Here is a 23,483-nt window from a genome sequence, read left to right as displayed (position 1 = left end):
AGAGAAAACATCAGTCGTGTTTTATGTTTATCAGCATTATTTCTCAGGGAATGTTGTGATGTTTTGTTAAGTTAAGCAGACATGATGCTGCTGTGTGTGTGTGTCTGCGGGGTCAGGTGAGGGGTCGGACGCTTGCTGGCGCAGCTGTGGAGCCCACAGTGCATTTTAATGATAATTGTCACTTCATTCGGGTCCCTCCTCAGCAGTGTGGGGCTAATTACCCGCGACTCCCATGCCGTCGCTGCCGCTTAATTACCTCCGGCTCTCAGGCGCTGATTGGAATCAGTATGTCCTGAAGGGGCGCCTTCAGCAGAGAGAGAGTGAAGATCGCCCCCAATGGCACGGTCTCACTCTGAACTAATCTGCAAACTTTAATCTGTGGCTCTGTCCCAACTCTCATCCAAAATAACCCAAAGTATAATCAGCACTCAATCATACATGCATAATCAGTGCTCTGGCTGTTTGTGTGTCGGTGTCCCGTGTGTCACACATGGACACGCCTCTCTGGGGAAAGGTCAGATGGCTCACTTTCTTACACCAGCTCAGTGCACTGTGAGGGAGTGTATAGGTGTGAATCAGTGTGTCTCAGTGTGTATCAGTGTGTATCAGTGTGTATCAGTGTGTATCAGAGTGTATCAGTGTGAATCTGTGTGGATCGGTGTGTATCATGTATCTCAGTATGTGTCGGTGTGTGTCGGTGTGTATCAGTGTGAGTCAGAGTGTATCAGTGTGTTTTGGTGTGTTTTGGTGTGAATCGGTGTGAATCGATGTGAATCGGCGTGTCTCGGTGTGAATCGGTGTGAATCGGCGTGTCTCGATGTGAATTGGCGTGTCTCGATGTGAATCGGCGTGTCTCGATGTGAATTGGCGTGTCTCGATGTGAATCGGCGTGTCTCGGTGTGGCTCGGTGTGAATCGGCGTATCTCGGTGTGTCTCGGTGTGAATCGGCGTATCTCGGTGTGTTCGGTGTGAATCGGCGTGTCTCGGTGTGAATCGGCGTGTCTCGGTGTGGCTCGGTGTGTCTCGGTGTGTCTCGGTGTGAATCGGCGTGTCTCGGTGTGGCTCGGTGTGAATCGGCGTGTCTCGGTGTGAATCGGTGTGTCTCGGTGTGTCTCGGTGTGAATCGGCGTGTCTCGGTGTGGCTCGGTGTGTCTGGGTGTGGCTCTGACCCTACGGTGTCCCTCACAGAGGCATCCCGGGGAAGAACTGCGGCACCATCATCGTGAAGGCGGAGGAGCTGAGCAACTGCAGGGTAAGGTGGGCGGGGCTGTGATGGGCGGGGCTGTCTGACCTGCTCACCTGCGGATCAGTGTCCTCTCCTCTTGGGGGGGGGTTTGTTTCCACATAATAGAACAAATTACAATGTTTGAATCATTTCATTTGTCCTATGATTCCTTTTTTATAAAATTGTATATTTGAGGTGAAGCTGCACATGTGCCCTGCAATCAGGTGCATTAGACTGGTTAAGCCAGCATGATTGGCTGGGATACAAACCTGCAAACGGGTGATTGGCTAGGACACAAACCTGCGCACACATAGTAGCCTATGGGAAACCTGTGTAAGAGCAAGGTTGAAATCTCATTGAATCATAAATGAACATGTACCCAGTTGTGTTAACAAGGCTTTGTGGCTGTCGAGCTGAGCCAGGCTGTGTAATGTCCCTGTTTCTTAGGAGTCGGTGATGATGCAGTTTTGTGGGAACAAACTGGACAAGAAAGATTTTTTTGGGAAATCTGACCCTTTCCTGGTCTTCTACCGCAGTAACGAGGATGGAACGTAAGTGCCATTTACAGTCATTTAGCAGCTGCTTTTATCCACAACCACTTCTAATGTGCAATATCTCCATTATTAAATACAGAAACTACAAACAGCAGAACTACTATATATGTAATAGTATCTGGCATGCAGTGTTTCCTCTCTGGCAGTCACCTGACCCCTGACCCCTGACCCTTGGCATATCAAGCTTTAGCTTTAGCGCATTAGGATACTTGCAGTGGTGCTGAATCTCCATGCTGCCTGCAGACTGGTGGAGCTCCAGTGAGCTGTCTGCACAGCACCTTCAGTGCAGGAAAACGCTGTTCTCTGCAGTACTGCACCGCTGTTACCGCTGTTACTGTCACTGCTACTGCTACTGCACCGCTGTTACTGTTACTGTCACTGCTGCTGTTACTGCTGTTACTGTTACTGCTGCTGCTGCTGCTGCTGCTGATGTTACTGCTGCTGCTGCTGCTGTTACTGCTGCTGCTGCTGCTGTTACTGTTGCTGCTGCTGCTGCTGCTGCTGCTGCTGCTGCTGTTACTGCTGCTACTGTTACTGCTGCTGTTACTGCTGCTGCTGTTACTGCTGCTGTTGCTGTTACTGTTACTGCTGCTGCTGTTACTGCTGCTGCTGTTACTGCTGCTGTTGCTGTTACTGTTACTGCTGCTGCTGTTACTGCTGCTGTTGCTGTTACTGTTACTGCTGCTGCTGTTACTGCTGCTGCTGTTACTGCTGCTGTTGCTGTTACTGTTACTGCTGCTGCTGCTGCTGCTGCTGCTGCTGCTGCTGCTGCTGCTGTTACTGTTACTGCTGCTGCTGCTGCTACTGCTGTTACTGCTGCTGCTGCTGTTACTGCTGCTGCTGCTGTTACTGCTGCTGCTGTTACTGCTGCTGCTGCTGCTACTGCTGTTACTGCTGCTGCTGCTGTTACTGCTGCTGCTGTTACTGCTGCTGCTGCTGCTGCTGCTGCTGTTACTGTTACTGTCACTGCTGCTGTTACTGCTGTTACTGTTACTGTTACTGCTGCTGCTGCTGCTACTGCTGTTACTGCTGCTGCTGCTGTTACTGTTACTGCTGCTGCTGCTGCTGCTGCTGTTACTGCTGCTGCTGCTGCTGCTGCTGCTGCTGCTGCTGCTGCTGCTGCTGGTACTGCTGCTGCTGCTGTTGCTGTTACTGCTGCTGCTGCTGTTACTGCTGCTGCTGCTGCTGCTGCTGTTACTGCTGCTGCTGCTGCTGCTGCTGCTGCTGTTACTGCTGCTGCTGCTGTTACTGCTGCTGCTGCTGTTTCTCCTGCTGCTGCTGCTGCTGCGTCACGCTGAACTCTCACATCTGTGTGCGACAGGTTCACCATTTGCCACAAGACAGAGGTGGTGAAGAACACACTGAACCCAGTGTGGCAGGCCTTCAGGATTCCTGTGAGAGCGCTCTGCAACGGAGACTACGACAGGTAGGACCCGGAGAGGGGGGGCGTGACGGAGAGGGGGGGGTAATAACAGAGAGGAGGGGGTAATAACAGAGAGGAGGGGGTAATAACAGAGAGGAGGGGGTAATAACAGAGAGGAGGGGGTAATAACAGAGAGGGGGGGTAATAACAGAGAGGAGGGGGGTAATAACAGAGAGGGGGGGGTAATAACAGAGAGGAGGGGGGTAATAACAGAGAGGGGGGGTAATAACAGAGAGGGGGGGGCGTGACGGAGGGGGGGGTAATAACAGAGAGGAGGGGGTAATAACAGAGAGGAGGGGCGTAATGGAGAGGAGGGGGTAATAACAGAGAGGAGGGGGCGGTAACAGAGGAGGGGCACTAACAGAGAGGGGGGGGGGGGGGGGGGGGGGGGGGGGGTGGCTGAGCAACTTAATAGGAGAGCCATAGGATATACACTACACAATGTACACTATGCGAGTTGCTGTGGATAAATGCAGCTGATTAGCAAAAAGCTGAACTGGTATCTGAAAGCGGACTTTGCACACATAAAAAGAGTGAGAGGAGGTGGGAAGAGTTACATGCGGTTTAGAAGGTAGAGGGACAGGGACAGGGACAGGTTTTCTGATCTGGGTGAAGGCTCTGATAGGGTCTGTCACTGAGGGTAAGCTGGCTTGTCATTTCTGCTGCAGTGTGCTGGTTTGTGCTGACCATGCCCTCTGTGGCAGTTAGCAGCTTATCTGCCATTAGTGAGTGCAGTTGAGACCCATGCACACAGGAGGGGGAGAGGCACTCCAGGCTGCGTGGAGGTGTGTGTGTTTCTGTGGAGACAGGAGGCTGCTGGTTCCGAGTGCAGGAGAGCCACCACCACCCTGTCCCTCCTCCCTGTCCCTCCTCCCTGTCCCCCCACCCTGTCCCATCACCCTGTCCCTCCTCCCTGTCCCCCCACCCTGTCCCATCACCCTGTCCCCCCACCCTGTCCCATCACCCTGTCCCTCCTCCCTGTCCCCCCACCCTGTCCCATCACCCTGTCCCTCCTCCCTGTCCCCCCACCTTGTCCCATCACCCTGTCCCTCCTCCCTGTCCCCCCACCCTGTCCCATCACCCTGTCCCTCCTCCCTGTTCCTCTTCCCTGTCCCATCACCCTGTCCCCCCACCCTGTGCCCCCACCCTGTCCCATCACCCTGTCCCTCCTCCCTGTCCCCCCACCCTGTCCCTCCTCCCTGTCCCCCCACCCTGTCCCATCACCCTGTCCCTCCTCCCTGTCCCCCCACCCTGTCCCTCCTCCCTGTCCCCCCACCCTGTCCCATCACCCTGTCCCTCCTCCCTGTCCCCCCACCCTGTCCCTCCCCCCTGTCCCTCCTCCCTGCTCTTCAGCTGGGAGTGAACGTTCCTGAAGTAGAAGTGTACAATGCCTGTAGGTCACATGTGAGTGAAATTCAGAGAGGAGCTCTCTCCTGAGGAGGAGCTGCATGCTGGCCGTGAGAGACATTCATTCATTTTTTACATTTAAAAAAAAATATTTGTAAAAATATGATGAAGTAACACACACCTTACATGCAGTATTTTATTACTTTTTAAATTGTCAGCATAACATCAAACCACCTCACTGGTGTCTCTCTCTCCTCCCTACAGGGCAATCAAGATCGAGGTGTACGACTGGGATCGAGATGGCAGGTGAGGCGACCGCTCACTGCTGCACACCTGTGTGCCACCTGCATCTCTAATGACAGACGCTGTCAGTCAAACTGCTGTGGCATTCTGTCCCTTACATGGAGTGCAGAATTTTTGCTGAGTTTTTACATCGTTAAACTTAAAGCACTACAGTATGTGGCTTAAAATCCTTTCAGAGCCGAAAGTTGTGGGCGGATCGCCATACTGCCTGGATGGTCTGTGCTGTGCAGTCAGCAGCAGTTCCACCCTGGGGGGGTTGGGGGGGTGGCACGGTTTTGGAGGGTGATCTGGGTGGGGCTGTGGTTGTTTTGGTGATTCCTGGCACCGTCGTGTAAAAGAACGTGTGTCTCATGTTCTCTCAGCCATGACTTCATTGGTGAGTTCACCACCACCTACAGGGAGCTGTCCCACGGCCAATCACAATTCAGCGTGTACGAGGTGAGTGAGAGCTGCTCTATCAATCACACACACGCACACACACACACACGGTGAGTGTAAGAACTGGTGATGGAAGCACTGCATGTCCATACGAGTATCTTACCATCAGCCTGTAATTTCCAGCTGTCATTAAATAAACACACCAAGCCCACCCATAACCCTCTATTCTCTCTCAGTCTGCCCCAGTTAACCAGAGTGTCACTGTCTCCTCTCACACTACATCAACAGCGTCTGTGTGTGTGTGTCATGTATGTGTGTGTGTGTGTGTGTGTGTGTATGTGTGTGTGTGTGTGTGTGTGTGTGTGTGTGTGTGTGTGTGTGTGTGTGTGTGAGTGTGTGTGTGAGTGTGTGTGTGTGTGTGTGTGTGTGTGTGTGTGTGTGTATGTGTGTGTGTGTGTGTGTGTGTGTGTGTGTGAGTGTGTGTGTGTGTGTGTGTGTGTGTGTGTGTGTGTGTGTGTGTGTGTGTGTGTGTGTGTGTGTATGTGTGTGTGAGTGTGAGTGTGAGTGTGAGTGTGAGTGTGAGTGTGAGTGTGAGTGTGAGTGTGAGTGTGAGTGTGAGTGTGTGTGTGTGTGTGTGTGTGTGTGTGAGTGTGAGTGTGAGTGTGTGTGTGTGTGTGTGTGTGTGTGTGTGTGTGTGTGTGTGTGTGTGTGTGTGTGTGTGTATGTGTGTGTGAGTGTGAGTGTGAGTGTGAGTGTGAGTGTGAGTGTGAGTGTGAGTGTGTGTGTGTGTGTGTGTGTGTGTGTGTGTGTGTGTTTGTCTCACTCACACTGCCGGGAACTAAATCTACACACCATAATCCGTGCTCTCTGCACACAGGAGCAGCAAACCCAGTGTGCTCACACAGGTGTGTTCTCTGCAGGTGCTCAATCCCAAGAAGAAAGGCAAGAAGAAGAAATACCTGAACTCTGGAACAGTAAGCGTTCACACCTTTACCTTTTTCCGTGACATCTTTATAATATTTTGTAATGCTCAAAATGTTTCTGTACAGTGTCTGTCCTTATCATGATGCAACATGTACATGTACATGTGTGTGTGTGTGTGTGTGTGTGTGTGTGTGTGTGTGTGTGACATTGTGTGTGTGTGTGTGTGTGTGTGTGTGTGTGAGATTGTGTGGGTATGTGTGTGTGTGTGTGTGTGTGACATTGTGTGTGTGTGTGTGTGTGTGTGTGTGTGTGTGTGTGTGAGATTGTGTGGGTATGTGTGATTGTGATTGTAACAGGCACATGGTGATCGTAGCGATAAACGGCTGGGTGGACTATAACAGCATCTGACCCTTATTTCCGTGTTCATCACTCTCATGTGTACAGAATGGAAACTAACTCAAGGTCTCATCTCATCAAGGTCTCATCTCAAAGTTCAGGTTTTTAATTATGCATGGATGTCAGTGTGCAAGATAGAAAATTTGGACTTGTGATAATAAAGGGTGAACTAATGGGTATCGGGTTTTCAGGATGGCAGAATTAATGAAAAATATGATTTGTGCAAAAATGAGTGACAGTGAGGGCTGAGGGGAGTTTGGCTTTGTGTTCGAAACGGCGGCTGAAGGTGTTTCCAGTGGGTGTGGTCAGGTGTGTTTCTTGCACCCACAGGTGACACTGCTGTCCTTCCTGGTCAACATGGAGGTCACCTTCCTGGACTACATCAAAGGCGGGTGAGTGAGGGAGGCGGGGCTTCTGTCTGCTCAGTCTCTGCTGCTGCCAGCTCATTGGCTCCTCGCTGCCAAAGGTCATGCGTGACTGGTGCTCCCTGCCGCTCGCTGCCTCAGCACACACTGTGGTTTTGTAAAGTGGTGTGATTCACAAGGTATTGTCTGTAGCTCTATCTTCACAGTAAACCAGTTTCACAGGAATCTGACTGTTTGGGTAGTAAAAATAATCCCTGAAATTCTGGCATTTCTCCTGAAAATGTCACTGAAAGGGATATAAATGTGAGTTGAGTGGGAGCTGTGTTTCCCTCTCTGTGGGCGACTGGCAGCTGGTCTGGGATCAGTGCTATATTGGGAGAGCTGCGTGCTGCTGGTAATCGCTGTGCTGAATGAGTCTCAGTGGCGTGAGGTGGAGTCCCGGGGGCGGCGGTGGACTCAGCCATACATGGCACGCACACCCTCGCGCTCTGCTGAGAGAACCATCACGCTGACTGTGCTCAGACCTCAGGGCCTGTCACCATGCAGCACAGACACGCCCCGCCCCCCTGCCCTGCCCCTGCGCCCCACCCCTGCTGGAACCTCACGCAGGCACAGGAAGCACTTCCTGTGCAGAGCAGGAAGTCTGTAGATTTTGTCTTTGAGCAGGAGCTGCCCCGTAGGATACAGTAGGATATCAGCTGTCGCTATGAAATAGGATTGAATAGCCACTGCCCCTGTAAGATGGGGTTTCCAAAAGAGGAGTAGCTCCTGCATCCTCTGTCCTGGTCCCTTGTGCTGGTGCCTGATGACATCATTATAAACCCCCCTCCAAGCTCAGCCCACTGCATCTCAGGGAGAGAGGCCTCAGAGTCATCATCTCAGAAACTGCCATCCTGTCCCTGTCTTTCAATATTAAAACACCTTCCGTGCAGTTACTGCACACTTCCTTACAAATGTGCATTTGAAATTCTAAGTAATAATCATGATGAATTATACAGCAGAAAGGCCCCTGGTAAGTAAAGCTCCATACAGGAAGGAGACGAGCAGCTTACAGCTCAGCTCTCCTGATTAAGGAGGGGGCGAGTCTGTGAGTGTGTGTGTGTGTGTGTGTGTGTGTGTGTGTGTGTGTGTGAGCGTGTGAGTGTATGTGAGTGTGTGATTGTGTGAGTGTGTGTGTGTTTGTGTGCATGTGTGTTTGCGTACCTGTGTGTGAGAGTGCGTGTGTGAGTGTGTTAGTGTGTGTGTGTGTGTGTGTGTGTGTGTGCGTGTGTGTGTGTGTTTGATTATATATGTGCTTGTCCTGCTATGTTAGGGAGGACAGTCTGAAAACACACCTCTAGGACATGAGTGAGGGTCTCTCTGGCTGTCTGCAGCGGGGCGGCGGCAGGATGCGTTAATGTGAGCGGACAGGTCCGTGCTGTAGGCCTCTGTCTCTCCCTTGCTTGGCCCAAAGAAGCCTGGTCATTACAGCATGGAGAGCCCTGCCCCTCGCCCACCAGCTCCGATCACAGCCTGAGAGAGGGGGGGAGCTTAGGGATTTTGGTAGCACAATACATATCCAACTGTCAAAGCCTGAGAGACACTGACTACTGAAGCTTGTGCAGCTTGTGCAAAGTCATGCAAAAATTATTTTTGCGATGATTGTTTATTATTATATTATTACTGTTAGCAGCAGTAGCACCAGTTTGAGTATTATTATTACTATCTGTAATCATTATGAAATATATATGTTCTTATTTTCCGTCAGATTGATTAATCTGCTCTTAAATGTTGTAAAGCTTTCAAGATAAATACATGAGTTCAGAAGCATGTCTGTCACACAGGTGCTGTTTGGGCCCCACTTACAGCCTGTACACCCCCCTCAGAGAAGCAGGATTACTGTACTGCTGAACCTACCTTATCTGCTGTGTGTTTCACCTGTACGCACTCTGCTGTGTGTTTCACCTGTACGCACTCTGCTGTGTGTTTCACCTGTACGCACTCTGCTGTGTGTTTCACCTGTACGCACTCTCCTATGTTTCACCTGTACGCACTCTGCTGTGTGTTTCACCTGTACGCACTCTGCTGTGTGTTTCACCTGTACGCACTCTGCTGTGTGTTTCACCTGTACGCACTCTCCTATGTTTCACCTGTACGCACTCTGCTGTGTGTTTCACCTGTACGCACTCTGCTGTGTGTTTCACCTGTACGCACTCTCCTATGTTTCACCTGTACGCACTCTGCTGTGTGTTTCACCTGTACGCAGTCTCCTGTGTTTCTTGTGTACTGCAGTCTGCAGGTGAGGCTGTTTGTCTCTCTGACCCCATTAAAGCTTCTTAGTTTATTCATTTACTGCTCCACCTGCCCCAGGACACAGAGAGATGAACAGAGCTGGCAGGGACCGTGGAGCTGGTCGTTATTTTACTGCATCAGTGTGCTTAATGTATTAAATAAACATATTTATTTTCATTACAGAGGACTGTACAATAAAGCACATTTTTTCGTTTGCTTCTTCCAGCACACAGATTAATTTCACAGTGGCGATCGACTTCACGGCGTCTAATGGTGAGTGAAGGCATTCATTCCGCTGAGCACCGGGCCAGCAGAACTCTGCAGATCCACAGAATGCCTTATCAATCAGTGCTATGGGATACCACGCCCTGAAAGGCACACTCACAGCTACTGCAGTGGTGATATTAGTGCTCTGGTCTGTTCACTGTTTCGTGTTAAAGACACCGGCTGGGACAGCAGCCAGCGCTTTTCCACTGTATATCACTGTGAAATGGGCCTTTCATTCTGAGGTAGGAATGCTGACAGTGCTGTTTGCCTGGTTTTTGTGCTGTTTATCAGCAGGAAAGTCAAAGTTTGGATCTGATTCTGACATTAACACTGTTTACACTTTCCACACACATGCAGGGTGGTAAACTACCAATGGTGCAGGCTCTTGTCTGCACTGGGATACATACACCCACACTACAGCATACACCTACACTACAGTATACACTTACACTGCAGCATACACCCACACTACAGTATACACCTACACTGCAGCATACACCTACAGTACAATATACACCTGCACTGCAGCCTACACGCACACTACAGCATACACCTACACTACAGCCTACATCTACACTGCAGCATACACCTACACTACAGTATACACCTACACTACAGTATACACCTACACTACAGCATACACCTACTGTACAATATACACCTACAGTACAGCCTACACCTACACTACAGTATACACCTACAGTACAGCCTACACCTACACTACAGTATACACCCACACTACAGCATACACTCACAGCTACACCTAAACTACAGCATACACCTACAGTACAGTATACACCTACACTACAATACATACCTACACTACAGTAGAGGCATGTGGAGCATGATTTTGTTCATTCAAGCCACTAATTAATGACCTTGTAACAGTTTTGCTAAATTGATGCAGATGGTTTAGTTTGGTGAATGCTAATTGGTCACCTGCATTTATGTTGCATAATAATGAGCCCCATGATGTGGCTGAGAGGGGGGGGCGTCTCCACCCCCTGGGCTGCGGTGTTGGTCCTGTGCCGCTCTGCCCAGCGGCTCACACGCATGGGGTCTAGTACAGGACAGCACTATGATTGCTGATTCTGATTGGTCGGTGCAGGTAACCCCGCCCAGCCCACCTCTCTGCACTACATGAGCCCGTACCAGCTGAACGCCTACGCCATGGCGCTGAAGGCCGTGGGTGACATCATCCAGGACTACGACAGCGACAAGATGTTCCCGGCGCTGGGCTTCGGCGCCAAGCTGCCTCCTGATGGCAGGGTCTCACATGAGTTTGCCCTGGTGAGCACCCGTCTACCCACAATCCTCTGGGCTGGCTGCTACATATCCTGTGCCCCCTGCCAGATGCTGCGCTGGCGGCAGACTGCAGGCCGTCTGTTCCCACGTCAGCGGCTGGGGGCGGGGCCAGGCTGTGTGAGTCTCACCCGCCACTTAAACCTGCAGACACTGAGGCAGAATGAGAGCCGAGCTGCACAAGAAGAATTCCCATAATTCTCACTTCTGTAGAACACACATGGCTACATTATTCCTGTGTATGTCAAACCCTGCATCTGATCTGATCTGGCATCGTCCCCTCTAATCGATTTTCTTATGGTTTAAAGTTTAAAGGTTCTTTTATTGACTTTAACTCTAACTTCATGTGTGAATTATGTTTCAGGGATGAGAAATACTTTTTTCCTTTTTTCCTTAATGCAGATAGAAGTGCGGCAGGTGATGCAGCACCATTGTGACAGTAGTGTGTTCAGCTTGAAGTCAGTGTGTTTGATGCAGGGTGATGTGTAGAGGATAATGACAGGTAGACTTTCCCCCTGTGAGGGGGACAGGTGTATCCCAGAGAGGTGGAGGTGTAACTGGATTAGCACTGATCCCCAGTCCCTCTCACGCCAGGCCAGCTGCACCCCACTGTGCCCCAGCCCCCCCTCCTGTCTCTGGGCTTGTGTCGATGCAGTCTCCCTCCCTCCCAGCTCATGCTGCTGGGTGTGGCTGTGCTTTGTGTTACTCTGAATCGCAGACAGCCAATCGCTGCATCTGCTGTCTCTGTCAACAGACACTGCGATTGCAAAGCCTGGGCCAGTGTCTCAAGCCGTTCAGTAATGCCTGATGTTGATGTGATTGGTAATGCCTGATCTTGGTGCGTTCAGTAATGCCTGATGTTGATGTGATTGGTAATGCCTGATCTTGGTGCGTTCAGTAATGCCTGATGTTGATGTGATCGGTAATGCCTGATCTTGGTGCGTTCAGTAATGCCTGATGTTGATGTGATCGGTAATGCCTGATCTTGGTGCGTTCAGTAATGCCTGATCTTGGTGTGTTTGGTAATGCCTGATTGTCATGATGTGTGTAATTAATGGCTGGAACATTGGTTGCAGTCTAATGAGTTTTATGAAGCGACAAATTGGTTCTTGCAGTAGCATAACATTGGCACAGGCACTGAAATAAGGTGGCATACACCTCCAGCACCAGCAGGGGGAGCTCTGTCCTCCATGGCTGTCTCTCTCACATTCAGTGGGAAGGAGAGAATTCCAGAAAATTCTGCTAACAGCTGTGTGGTGCAGTGGGCGAGGAGGCTTATAACTGTCCAAATGAGCAAACGGACAATCTGGTGACAATGTAAGACATCTGCTAAAGCAATGAATAATAATTCTTACAGAAATAATTTGTGTTTTTCCTCCTCTAACGGTGTGGCAGAACGGAAACCCAGGGAATCCCTACTGCTCTGGGATCGATGGTGTGATGGAGGCCTACTACCAGAGCCTGAAGTCGGTGCAGCTGTACGGACCCACCAACTTCTCACCTGTCATCAACCATGTGGCCAGGTAGGCCGGCCGAACTGGTCATGTGACCCACGCAATCACAGAAGCACACACATACGCACACACTCACATACACGTACGCACAGACGCATGTACGCACACACGCATGCGCACACACACACACACACACACACACACACACACACACACACACACACACATACACACGCACACAACAGAAATAGACAAAGTGTATAAATTACATTGTGTTGCTGTGTGTCAGGTGGCTGTTTTGTGGACTGAGATGACAGTAAGGGCCTTTAAGCACGGTGCATTCTGGGAAATCGATACTAAGTGCAGTAGCTGCAGCATATGGGCTGGTGGAGTCGGCTCTGTGAGATTTAGAAAGGGAGGCATCTGTGTGTAATTAATGTCTCTGTCATGGCAGATCAGGTCCAGGAGAAGCAGATTGAATTCATCTCACAAAGACAAAACAAACTGCTGCATATAGACCAAAGGTTAGAAAGGCACTTCAACTGCAAACTCTCCTAAAGAAACTCACAAAGTTTAAAATGTGTTTGCAGAGTTCTGTAGAGTCACACAGCCCTGGCAGAAAGGACTGACGGCTGTAGGTAATGCTGACGGGTGTAGGTAATGCTAACGGGTGTAGGTAATCAGCATTGACGGGTGTAGGTAATGCTAACGGCAAGTGTGAGATAGAGCAAGTGTGTGGCTCATAGTGGGTGGAGCACAGGAGAGAGCAAGATTCAGGCTGTGAGATTCAGAGCCAATCAGTGAGAGTCACGAGAGCTCCTTTTAACCCTTCCTGTCTCTTCCCCCTCCCCATACGCACACACACACTAAAGTAACTGCAGTTTGCTGCTCTCGCTTTTGTTCAGTGTTCTCTAATGATAAACATTTCCCTCCTGTCGTTTATCCCTGGAGGTGTAATGTCAGATATTCTCCCTCTCTCAGTGAAAAGCTCCAAAGATGAAAGGAAGCTGACATTTTAAATATATTCCTCTGAAAGAAAAACTGATCTGACTGCAGCCTTTCTGCACTGTTCCAGAACCAATGTCCTGTGGAAAGAGACACAAAGAGAACCATGAAAACTATGCAGAAACTACTGGTTAGTAGGAGTGTTATAGCAACCAAAGTGCATATTCAAGTGCAAGGATTGCATGAATAAGATGCGTTTATTTTAATCAGTGGGGCAGGGGTGTTGCTACTTGACCTAGACACTCAGACGGTAAATGACACATCCTTGGATTGGGTCAGAAGCAGAGCTCTCTGTCCCTCGGATTGGGTCAGAAGCAGAGCTCTCTGTCCCTCGGATTGGGTCAGAGGCAGAGCTCTCTGTCCCCCGGATTGGGTCAGAAGCAGAGCTCTCTGTCCCTCGGATTGGGTCAGAGGCAGAGCTCTCTGTCCCTCGGATTGGGTCAGAGGCAGAGCTCTCTGTCCCCCGGATTGGGTCAGAAGCAGAGCTCTTTGTCCCTTGGATTGGGTCAGAAGCAGAGCTCTCTGTCCCTCGGATTGGGTCAGAGGCAGAGCTCTCTGTCCCTCGGATTGGGTCAGAAGCAGAGCTCTCTGTCCCTCGGATTGGGTCAGAGGCAGAGCTCTCTGTCCCTCGGATTGGGTCAGAAGCAGAGCTCTCGGTCCCTGCTGTGTGTAGAGAAGGAGGCTCTGAGCAGCCTAAAGCCCCAGCTGCTGGTTGACATGGTGTGCTTAACTGTCCACAGGTACGCGGCATCGGTGAAGGATGGCTCGCAGTACTTTGTCCTCCTCATCATCACAGACGGGGTGATCTCTGATATGGCGCAGACCAAGGAGTCCATCGTAAACGTGAGTGCTTCCACCAGGGGGTAGTGTGGGGAGTGGCCGAATGGGCAGGGTTACAGACTCCATTCCGGGTGGGGACACTGCTACGGTTTGCTTCAGTACATGGCCAGCTGTAGAAATAAATCATGCTTTTGCAGTGGCATGATTGGCCCACACACACACTTAAACCCGAACACTCACACATGTGTACACTCAAACATGTGACCCCAACCGTATCCCTATAGAAGGTGAGATGTGGATCCTGTGAATTCAGTTTGATTTGATTAGTGTAGCAGTTTTCACAAAGGGAATTTGTCAGAAAGCAGCTGTGCAGAGATCCAGGCCTGAAGCCGTTCGCCCTCACCCAGCTGCAGTGTGCTGCCGTACAGCTGCGGAGTCCCTGAGTCCGGGAGCAGCTCCAGGTGTGTCTGTGCGGCCACAGTCACCTGCCTCTGGAACTGATCTTGCAGCCTCCCGGGTCCCGGTCCGCTCTGTACGGCGGGTGGGGCGGGGTGGGGGTTGGTTGGGGGGGCAACATTTGGAGACTCCAGCCCTCGGCCATCGGCCAGGGAAACATAATTATCAGTGTAATAGGAAGGGGTGCCACCCTGCTGACAGGGGGCCAAGCCCATGCACCCTTTCATGCAGTCAGAATGTGTGCATTTTGGCTGCTTGCATAGCAGGCTTTGCAGAGGGGAGTGGCCCTCATTGTGATTCTGACTTGTGATTGGGTTAAATCTCAACCTTTTTGGCAGGCTGTGCCATTCTGAGATCATTCAGACGAAACTCACTTTGTGCCTCGTGCTCTTCCCTTCTCCCCCAGGCCTCCTGTCTGCCCATGTCAATTATAATTGTGGGAGTCGGGCCAGCGGAATTCGACGGTGAGAAACATTCATTTCTAATATTCTCACCATCTGTTCTGTGAATATGTACAGCACTGCATGGTATGGATGTAAACCATATCTGTAATGGTAGAAATATCATAAACACTAGTGGTTCTGTGTCTTTTTGTGCATGTCTGCATGTGTGTGTATGTGCATGTGTGTGTATGTCTGCATGTGTGTGTATGTGCATGTGTGTGTATGTTTGCATGTGTGTGTATGTCTGCATGTGTGTGTATGTCTGCATGTGTGTGTCTGCATGTGTGTGTATGTGCATGTGTGTGTATGTGTATGTGCATGTGTCAGTCAGTCAGGCAGTCAGAGCTGTGTGACGGGGCTGATGGAGTGAGTGAGTGAGTGAGTCAGGCAGTCAGAGCTGTGTGACAGGGCTGATGGAGTGAGTGAGTGGGTGAGTGAGTGAGTCAGGCAGTCAGAGCTGTGTGATAGGGCTGGTGGAGTGAGTGAGTGGGTGAGTGAGTGAGTCAGGCAGTCAGAGCTGTGTGATGGGGCTGGTGGAGTGAGTGAGTGAGTGGGTGAGTGAGTCAGGCAGTCAGAGCTGTGTGACGGGGCTGATGGAGTGAGTGAGTGAGTGAGTGAGTGAGTGGGTGAGTGAGTCAGGCAGTCAGAGCTGTGTGACAGGGCTGATGGAGTGAGTGAGTGAGTGAGTGAGTGAGTTAGGCAGTCAGAGCTGTGTGATGGGGCTGGTGGAGTGAGTGAGTGAGTGAGTGAGTTAGTGAGTCAGGCAGTCAGAGCTGTGTGATGGGGCTGATGGAGTGAGTGAGTGAGTGGGTGAGTGAGTGAGTCAGGCAGTCAGAGCTGTGTGATGGGGCTGATGGAGTGAGTGAGTTAGTGAGTCAGGCAGTCAGAGCTGTGTGATGGGGCTGATGGAGTGAGTGAGTGAGTGGGTGAGTGAGTGAGTCAGGCAGTCAGAGCTGTGTGATGGGGCTGATGGACTGAGTGAGTGAGTGGGTGAGTGAGTGAGTCAGGCAGTCAGAGCTGTGTGATGGGGCTGGTGGACTGAGTGAGTGAGTGAGTGAGTGAGTCAGGCAGTCAGAGCTGTGTGATGGGGCTGGTGGACTGAGTGAGTGGGTGAGTGAGCTGCAGCTGTCTGCTGCAGCCTCTTCTCTGACCTCCTGATGAGGTTGGGTGCTGTCTTGCTTTTTTAGAATTCCCTCACCATACTGAATATCTCCTCACACTCAGTAAGAGCTGTGTTTCTCGCTCATGTTGGAGTCTGGGTGTCCTGCAACACCACTCTGTGGTGCGCATGCCTCGGCCTTCATGAATGTTGATTGGGCTGCAGGAGGAGGTGTTTTCTGATTGGCCATCTGTGGCACAGAGGCTCTTTCTTATTGGCCACGTGCCTCACCAAGCACGTTTGTGTGTCCTCAGCCATGGTGGAGCTGGACGGGGATGAAGTGAGGATTTCATCCAGAGGAAGATTTGCGGAGAGAGACATCGTGCAGGTAGGCAGACCCGCCCTCCCCCCCTCCTGCCTGTGTGTTCTGTGTCCACACTACGCAGGAGCCGTGGCCTGGATTAAATCCTGTCTCTCCGTCACCACATTAAGCAGGTCTGCTGCTCCCTGCACACGCCGCCACAGAGCTCAGAACGTGCTGTACATCCTCTGCCCATGACTCACCTGCATCTGTCCCTGTCAGAAACACACCATGATTCAGGAGATGGTACAAGATTATGCACTATAGACTTAAATTACTGTCTGTGGCAGTCAGTCAGTGTTCTCATGTAAAACACTGCTCTTGTCCTTGGTTTGTGAAGTTAACACTAAGCTGGATATGAGCAGTTATAACTACTCTGCAGTCAAATGCAGGCTGTGATACCGGGGTTCAGGGGCGTAGCTGTAGCTCGCAGTTCCAGACACAGAGCACAGACACCCTGCCACAGACACACTGACACTCTGCAGGGTCACCCGTACCTTCAGCAGAGCAGGTGCATAAGAGAATTCAGCAGAGCCACGCCCTCATTCAGAGGACGCCCCCCCCCCCCCTCGAGAGGCCATTATCCAATCATGCTGTGCCAGAGATGGACCACTATCCAATCAGTGTGGCACCTTAGTAGGAGCCAGTCTTGTTGGCAAGAGAGGATAATCTCGCTGTAAGCAGCAGAGGCTGGAAGGACCTCAGGCACAGGGCTGGGGAGTGCCCTGGAGCAGAGTGCTGACCTGCTGTAAAAACACCACCGTTTCAGCACCTCTGAGCACTGCATCATCCGAGATTCGCACTGGATCTGGAGACCTGAAGGTTTCCATGGCGATGTAACTGTGGGAACACAGGCCTGCTAAGCTTCACAGCAGGGTGTGTTTCAGTGGGCGCCATCCTGCACCCCAAATCCCCTCACTGCTGTGACTGGCCTTCTTCTGCCCCCTGCTGGCCAGGGTGTGTCAGTGCAGCTGGGCTGGCCTGCAGGTGAGGTGTGCGTGTGTGTGTGTATGCGCACGCATGTGTGTGTGTGTTTGGGTGTGTGTGACTGTGTGTGTATGCGCATGCATGTGTGTTTGTGCGTGTGTGTGTGTGAGAGACTGCGTGTGTGTGTCTGTGTGCGTGTGTTTGTGTGTGTGAGACTGCGTGTGTGTGTGTGTACAAGCATGTGTGCGCACGCGCGTGTGTGTGGTGTGTGTGTGTGTGTGTGATGTGTGTGTATGTGTGTGTGCGCCTGTGTGTGATGTGTGCGCGTGTGTGTGTGGTGTGCATGTGTGTGCGCGTGTGTGTGTGGTGTGTGTGTGCGTGCGCGTGTGTGTGTGGTGTGTGTGTTTGGTGCAGCACTGGGTCAGCGTCTCTCTCTCTTTCTCTGTCCTGCAGTTCGTCCCGTTCAGAGACTACATCGACCGCTCGGGGAACCACATACTGAGCATGGCTCGGCTGGCCAAGGACGTCCTGGCCGAAATTCCCGACCAGTTCCTGTCCTACATGAGGACCCGCGGCATCAAGCCCTCGCCTGCACCGCCCCCCTACACCCCCCCGGGACACACCCCCCCGGGACACGCCCTGCAGACGCAGATCTGATGCCCCCCTCTGCGCAGTACTGCGCACCCCCCCGTGTCCTTGCACTCTGAAGGCGGGTGATCTGCAGAGGTGCCGAGTGCCTCGTCACTCTCTTTACCTCCAGAGCTCCAGAACTGGGCCAGTTCCTCCAGAAACCCCGAGGGACTGAAGGGTTTCAGAGCCGTGGGTCCACAACATTTCAGGAGCACCAGGAAAAAGTGGCCCAGAAAACGCAGGCCCCAGGGTCTGCTCTGTAAATAAGTAAAGTAATCCCTCCTCGCCTTTCCTCCACTCCCTCCCTTCTCTCTCTCTCCCTCTCTCTCACTCCCTCCCTCTCTCCCTCTCTCTTTCTCTCCCTCCCTCTATCACTCCCTCTGTCTCAATGTTTACATGCTAATGATGCTTTTTACACTTGGATACTTTTATAAGCCTACTTTAAATCAGAACTGTGAAGCTCCGCCCACCCTGCTGCTCCAGCTGTGATTGGCTGTGGGTGGTGTTCCTCTGCAGAGCAGGACACAGCATGTGTGTGCAGTCTGGCTGTGTGTTTTTCACCGTGTCTTTGCGTCTTACTGTCTTTACATGGAGGCGGACATCCATTCCACTACAGCAGGGATTCAGCCTTATCAGTGTGTCCAAAGTGGAGCTGCTCTCAAACAGCAAAGGAAGTGAAGGGCGCAAGTGTCAGAAACAGAAATGCTTTTATTTTCATCAGCGTTTGTGTGTGTTATGCCTTTGCCAGCTGTAGCGTAGTATCGGGTAGCATCTGATGAAGGTGATCAGGCATAATGACTTTGTATTTTCTTTACCTGAAGTATTGAGTATCTGAAGTTGCTAAAAGTGTTTTGCTCTCTTGATTAGCTTGTCTGGTGGCGTGCTCGTTCAGACAGTGATTGAGCAGATGCACAGTCCCTATACCTATGCACAGAATAACCTCCCTGCTCAGTTTCAGAAAAGTTTCAGAAAAACCTGAAACAGAAGGAAACGCAGGGACAGTGTGATCTCCAGACCATTATTCCTGGCAGAAGCATGCTGGTGCACTTCATTATGGTGCACATGTGAATGCATTTGATTGGAACAGCTATGCCTGGCTGCTGGCCTCTCTCTACCTATTTTATGAAAGAAAGGGTTTCAGTTCAATTGAAGAACCATAACCATAAAAATAATCATAACCGTTACAGTAGCCATTGGATGAATAGCGCACTTTTCACAGCATGATAAGGATCGAGTAGACAGACAGTTTCTGTTTCTCCCCCAACGCGATCTGTAATTTGCAGTAATCTATATATAGTCTATATAATATGTAATACATAGTAATTATACATAATATATAATGTATATTACATAATAATCTATACATATAACATGCTCTGTTTGACTGGGTCCTTTTCATCACTGTATCAAAAGGATCCCATCTCACCTGTAAAATTAGAACTCCACGTGATTGGCTGGTTTCCTCTACAGAGGTGGGGCTGGTTTCCTTCCAGCAGGCTGAGGTAATGCTCTCACAGTCGGAACCAACAGGAAGGACAGACAAGGGCAACGTCACTGTGCTGCTTTTAGCTAAAAATACATTATCTGAAAATAAACTGGAATATGTGTATTGGGATGGCAGGTGTGCCATCTGCCAGGTTAGGTTTTGTTGGCCATATCCCAAATATATACAGCACTGAGACGGAAGCCCTTTTTGGGTAACCACAATGACCCTGAGGCTGTCTAACCTCATTTCAGTGCACAGAATTACAGAATTTGCACTTGCCCAGACTTTTTTCACTTTCTTCCTTATATCCTTGTTCTTTCCTCTCATAATTTCCAATATGAATTTTTCTGCCACATCAGCTATAATGCTCCTGGCGCCTAATGCTAACCTCAAATTAACACTTCTCAGCATTGGTCTGTCCTCTTATTTAGCCGATAGCCACATCTGCTCATTTCGGCCAACAGTATATCAACTTTTGCCCTTGGCAGAAAGGATATTATAGCCACCTTGGTGGTGTATGAAAGCTAGCCTAATTAGCTAACCTAATAATAAAATGCATCCATATAATGGTACTACAGCGATATAACCTCAAGACGGCTAGCTAACTATGTTGGCAAGCCACTCAGATTTGTGTTTAAATGCTGAATACCCGAAGTATTATTCTGTGGTCAAAGCATCTGAAAACAGATTTTTTCATACTGCACAGAAGATTAATTTCAAGCCAGGTCCTGTGGATGGAGAATGAGGGACAGAGCAGACTGCCATTGGCTGTTTCCCTGATTTCCAGTGCAAGGAATCTGCGTTGCATTCGCATGTCTTCAGTGTGTAAAGTCAGTGATCTCATACTGCCCCAAGGGGAGCTGTAAGGAGGTCTGACGTCAGGATGGAAAATTCCATCCCCGTCTGTCAGAAGCTTTTGTGTCATGAGTTGTATCCTTTGTCTTCTTGAACAGTTTTGTTTGATGAATTCACATGTATTAAAAACAGAGCCAGTCCTCCCAAACTGGAGGGCTGCCTAACTAATAAGCTTCAAAACTGGCTGAATTTGCTAACTACTTAGCAAGCAAATGTGCGTGATGATGGATTATTCTTGCTTGCTGCCTAGCTTACTATCATATTTCATTATGCTTTCAATCAGCTAGCTGGCTGCATCATTTCTTAACTGAACTAGCTGCTCTCGAGTGAAAGGAGATGTGATCTCTCAGCAGGATAAAGCGTTCAGTGATTTCTGTCTCCAGCCATAAGATGAATTTGTGTTGCATCGCGAGTTTATGCTAAAGATGGTAACAGCATAAGATCTTGGCTTGCTACCAGATGATGAGCTTTGTAACTTTTTTGATAACCTGCTTGGTAACAAATGTAGCTGAGGATGGGTTACTCTCACTTGCTAGCTAGATCCCCACCTTTTATTTTCCAGTCAGCTAGCTCAGTTGTTTAAGTAATACCTTGGGAAAATGCACTGTGTCCCTTTATTCACATGCAAAGACTCATCATTTATACACTAATTACCTTCACTGACTAGCAATACTCACTCCATTACAGTACACCACTAGTTATGCATACCATCGTTCGAATTGATATCATACAGTACCGAAATAAAGGAAAGGTGCTGCATCTGTAGCAGCTGAAACATAGTATGCAAATGGTGTATATGTGTGCCCTGTCAGGGCTGCGGTATAACTGCAGGTCTTTATTTGATGTGTTTAGTGTTGCAAGAATCCCTTCTGGAGTGTACTCTATCACAAATTGTATTCATAGAAAAGATGTTTTATTCTCGATACGTTTTGCCATTAAACACTTTCATATACACACAAAGACAGAGCACATTCTCTTCAGATGGTAAGATGAAAAAACACAGGGCCAAGTTACATAAAAGGTTTTATGGGAACCTTTTGTATGCTTACTCTCTGAGGTGATGCTACTCACATTGCTTCTTGTAACTTGGCCTCATTTTGATATCAATGACAGTCCTAGAATTTTGTATACTGAAAGAATTTTTTGTGGAGATATACTGTGTATTTACAAATCTTTGTGGAGAAAACGTAGCTCCAGAGATGATTTCTTCCATATAACAGACAGCATGGCCCTCACTGGTAGTGCCAGCTGACCAATGGTACGTCAGAGTTCATTCACCATCAGTCTTAATGACACCATGCAATCTGCACAATGAAGTGAAAACTCTAATCTAAGTGCTGCATGCTGATGCTATGACTGACAGCGCAGCAGAGGCTCGGGGCTTCGGCTGTGTTTTGGTTGTAGTGTGTATGTGCAGGCTCGGGTTGGGGAGAGTGGGGTGCTGACTTTGCTGCTGAGCCCAGGTGCTTCTCTGCCTGAGATTTCAGTCTCTATCACTGCCTCCTGGGCGCCACGCCCTCCACTGCATCATCAATCCCTGGGACCATGTGAGCGCGCGTCAGCCAATCAGGTGACACGGACAACCCATGTGATCTTAAACACACAGACTCTGTTTACTGAAGATATCCAAATAATCTCTTGTTCGGTTGTCATATCTTAAGACGTGCACTATGTTTGCATGTGCTGTTTTATGAAGAGTGCACCATTTTAAACATACAGTAGGGAAAAGTACAAAATGGCCTTAAATTTTCACTGAATTCTTAGACTTGTGGAATGCCTTCAGTTGTTTATGAAATGGTCTATATTTTGTGTCAGTGTTCACTTGCTTTGTAATGTATACTTCTTTTGCACAACCTCATGTATGGAAGAATAATTTGAGTTTTTGAGGAAGTCGTTAATCAGAAAGTAGTTCACAGAAAACATAACTGGACATTGAAGGAAAAATTCTTGATTGTCTGATAATCTGTTTTAAAAATGATTATTTCTGTAAGAAAATATCAATTTTTCAAATAAATATTCTTACTAAACACACTTTTCCTCTGACTGAGTTTCTGTCCATACAATGTAAATGGAAGAAGATGAAAAGTTTTATAATTGTTAAAAGAACATACCAGTGTTCAGCTCTCTGTGGAACAGGAGAAGAGGGCCAACCTGCCTGGGAAAGGTCATCTCAAGGTCACGGGTGGGGTGTCTACTGTTTGTTATTGCTGTTTTCTGGGAAATGGTTAAATATCTTCTTCAGTATAGCAGACCCATTTTTTGTTTTCAGAAAACCGTAAACAGAGAGTGCAGGGTTACTTTTGGTAGCAAATGCCCTCTGTGATCGTACATTACTCTGAAAATGAAGGTATGATGGGACAGTCACGTCACACCTCCATTCAGTCTTCAAACCCTATGCATCATACAGATTGCTCCGCAACTTTGGGGTAACTGCTCCTTCCAGCCACAATTCCTGTCTGTACTGGCCTCCAAGTGGTGAAATGAGCTTCCCACGGGGGTCAGGACAGCAGACAGCACTGGCCATCTTCCAACACACACTGACAATCTACCTCTTCAGACTGCATCTCGTTCAGAAATGACATTTTCATGAAAGAGAGCCTGTCCTGGAGTCTCAGACCCCTCACTGATGAAATGAATCATCCCCGTGAGCCGTCTGCATTGTGTAAAAACATGAGACAGAGAGGGCAGCTTCCCCAGCGGAGCGAAACGGCCGAGTCAGGCATCTGTCTGTGGCTGCAGCCCTACGTAAAGCGCTATTAAGGCACAGACAGACGTGAGTGATCTTGAGTAAGGAAAACTCAGCTTATCCCTGTTGTCTTGTGTGCACTGTGATTATCAGATACCCCTCATCTCTGAAACATGTGTGTGCTCTGTGATTATCAGATACATCCTCATTTCCGAAACATGCCAATGTGCTTTCTGGTCACATGGCCAGTAGCCCTGATGCATGTGTGCAGGGTAGCTGGTCCCTGCAGGGGACACTGTAGGACTGGGGAAGTAGGAAGTATACGACCTGTGGCTAAACAGCTCACACCATTATCAGCTGGGGTCTCTGTCTTCATCCAACTCTTTCATTCAGTCCTAAAAAACACAGAAAACAGTACAAGCAGAGACTAATTCATTATTTACAGTTGTGAAGTAACCCTTGACTTAATGTGTAAATTGTGCATACATGTGTAATGACTCATTATTGATGTGAAGTGATTTTCTGCTGTGACCATTAATTATTGAC

General features: G+C 49.4%; 1 protein-coding gene across 1 annotated transcript in view; it reads left to right on the top strand.

Annotated features, from left to right (window-relative positions):
• The window catches only part of LOC118770186 (copine-8-like), a 47,885-nt gene extending 29,948 nt beyond the window's left edge, over positions 1-17,937 (top strand). The window contains exons 7-20 of the mRNA XM_036517708.1: positions 1,189-1,252; positions 1,673-1,776; positions 3,101-3,205; positions 4,814-4,855; positions 5,215-5,290; positions 6,151-6,204; positions 6,881-6,942; positions 9,413-9,459; positions 10,562-10,743; positions 12,151-12,278; positions 13,955-14,057; positions 14,857-14,914; positions 16,307-16,380; positions 17,734-17,937. Of these exons, the coding sequence (XP_036373601.1) occupies positions 1,189-1,252; positions 1,673-1,776; positions 3,101-3,205; positions 4,814-4,855; positions 5,215-5,290; positions 6,151-6,204; positions 6,881-6,942; positions 9,413-9,459; positions 10,562-10,743; positions 12,151-12,278; positions 13,955-14,057; positions 14,857-14,914; positions 16,307-16,380; positions 17,734-17,937 (1,303 nt within the window). The remainder of the gene's footprint in view (positions 1-1,188; positions 1,253-1,672; positions 1,777-3,100; positions 3,206-4,813; positions 4,856-5,214; positions 5,291-6,150; positions 6,205-6,880; positions 6,943-9,412; positions 9,460-10,561; positions 10,744-12,150; positions 12,279-13,954; positions 14,058-14,856; positions 14,915-16,306; positions 16,381-17,733) is intronic.
• Positions 17,938-23,483: the final 5,546 nt, after the last annotated feature.

Source organism: Megalops cyprinoides, chromosome 23, assembly GCF_013368585.1.
Source record: "Megalops cyprinoides isolate fMegCyp1 chromosome 23, fMegCyp1.pri, whole genome shotgun sequence".
NCBI classification, from domain to species: Eukaryota; Metazoa; Chordata; class Actinopteri; order Elopiformes; family Megalopidae; genus Megalops; species Megalops cyprinoides.
Note: the sequence above shows the minus strand (reverse complement) of the source record. Positions and strands in the feature narration are given on the sequence as shown.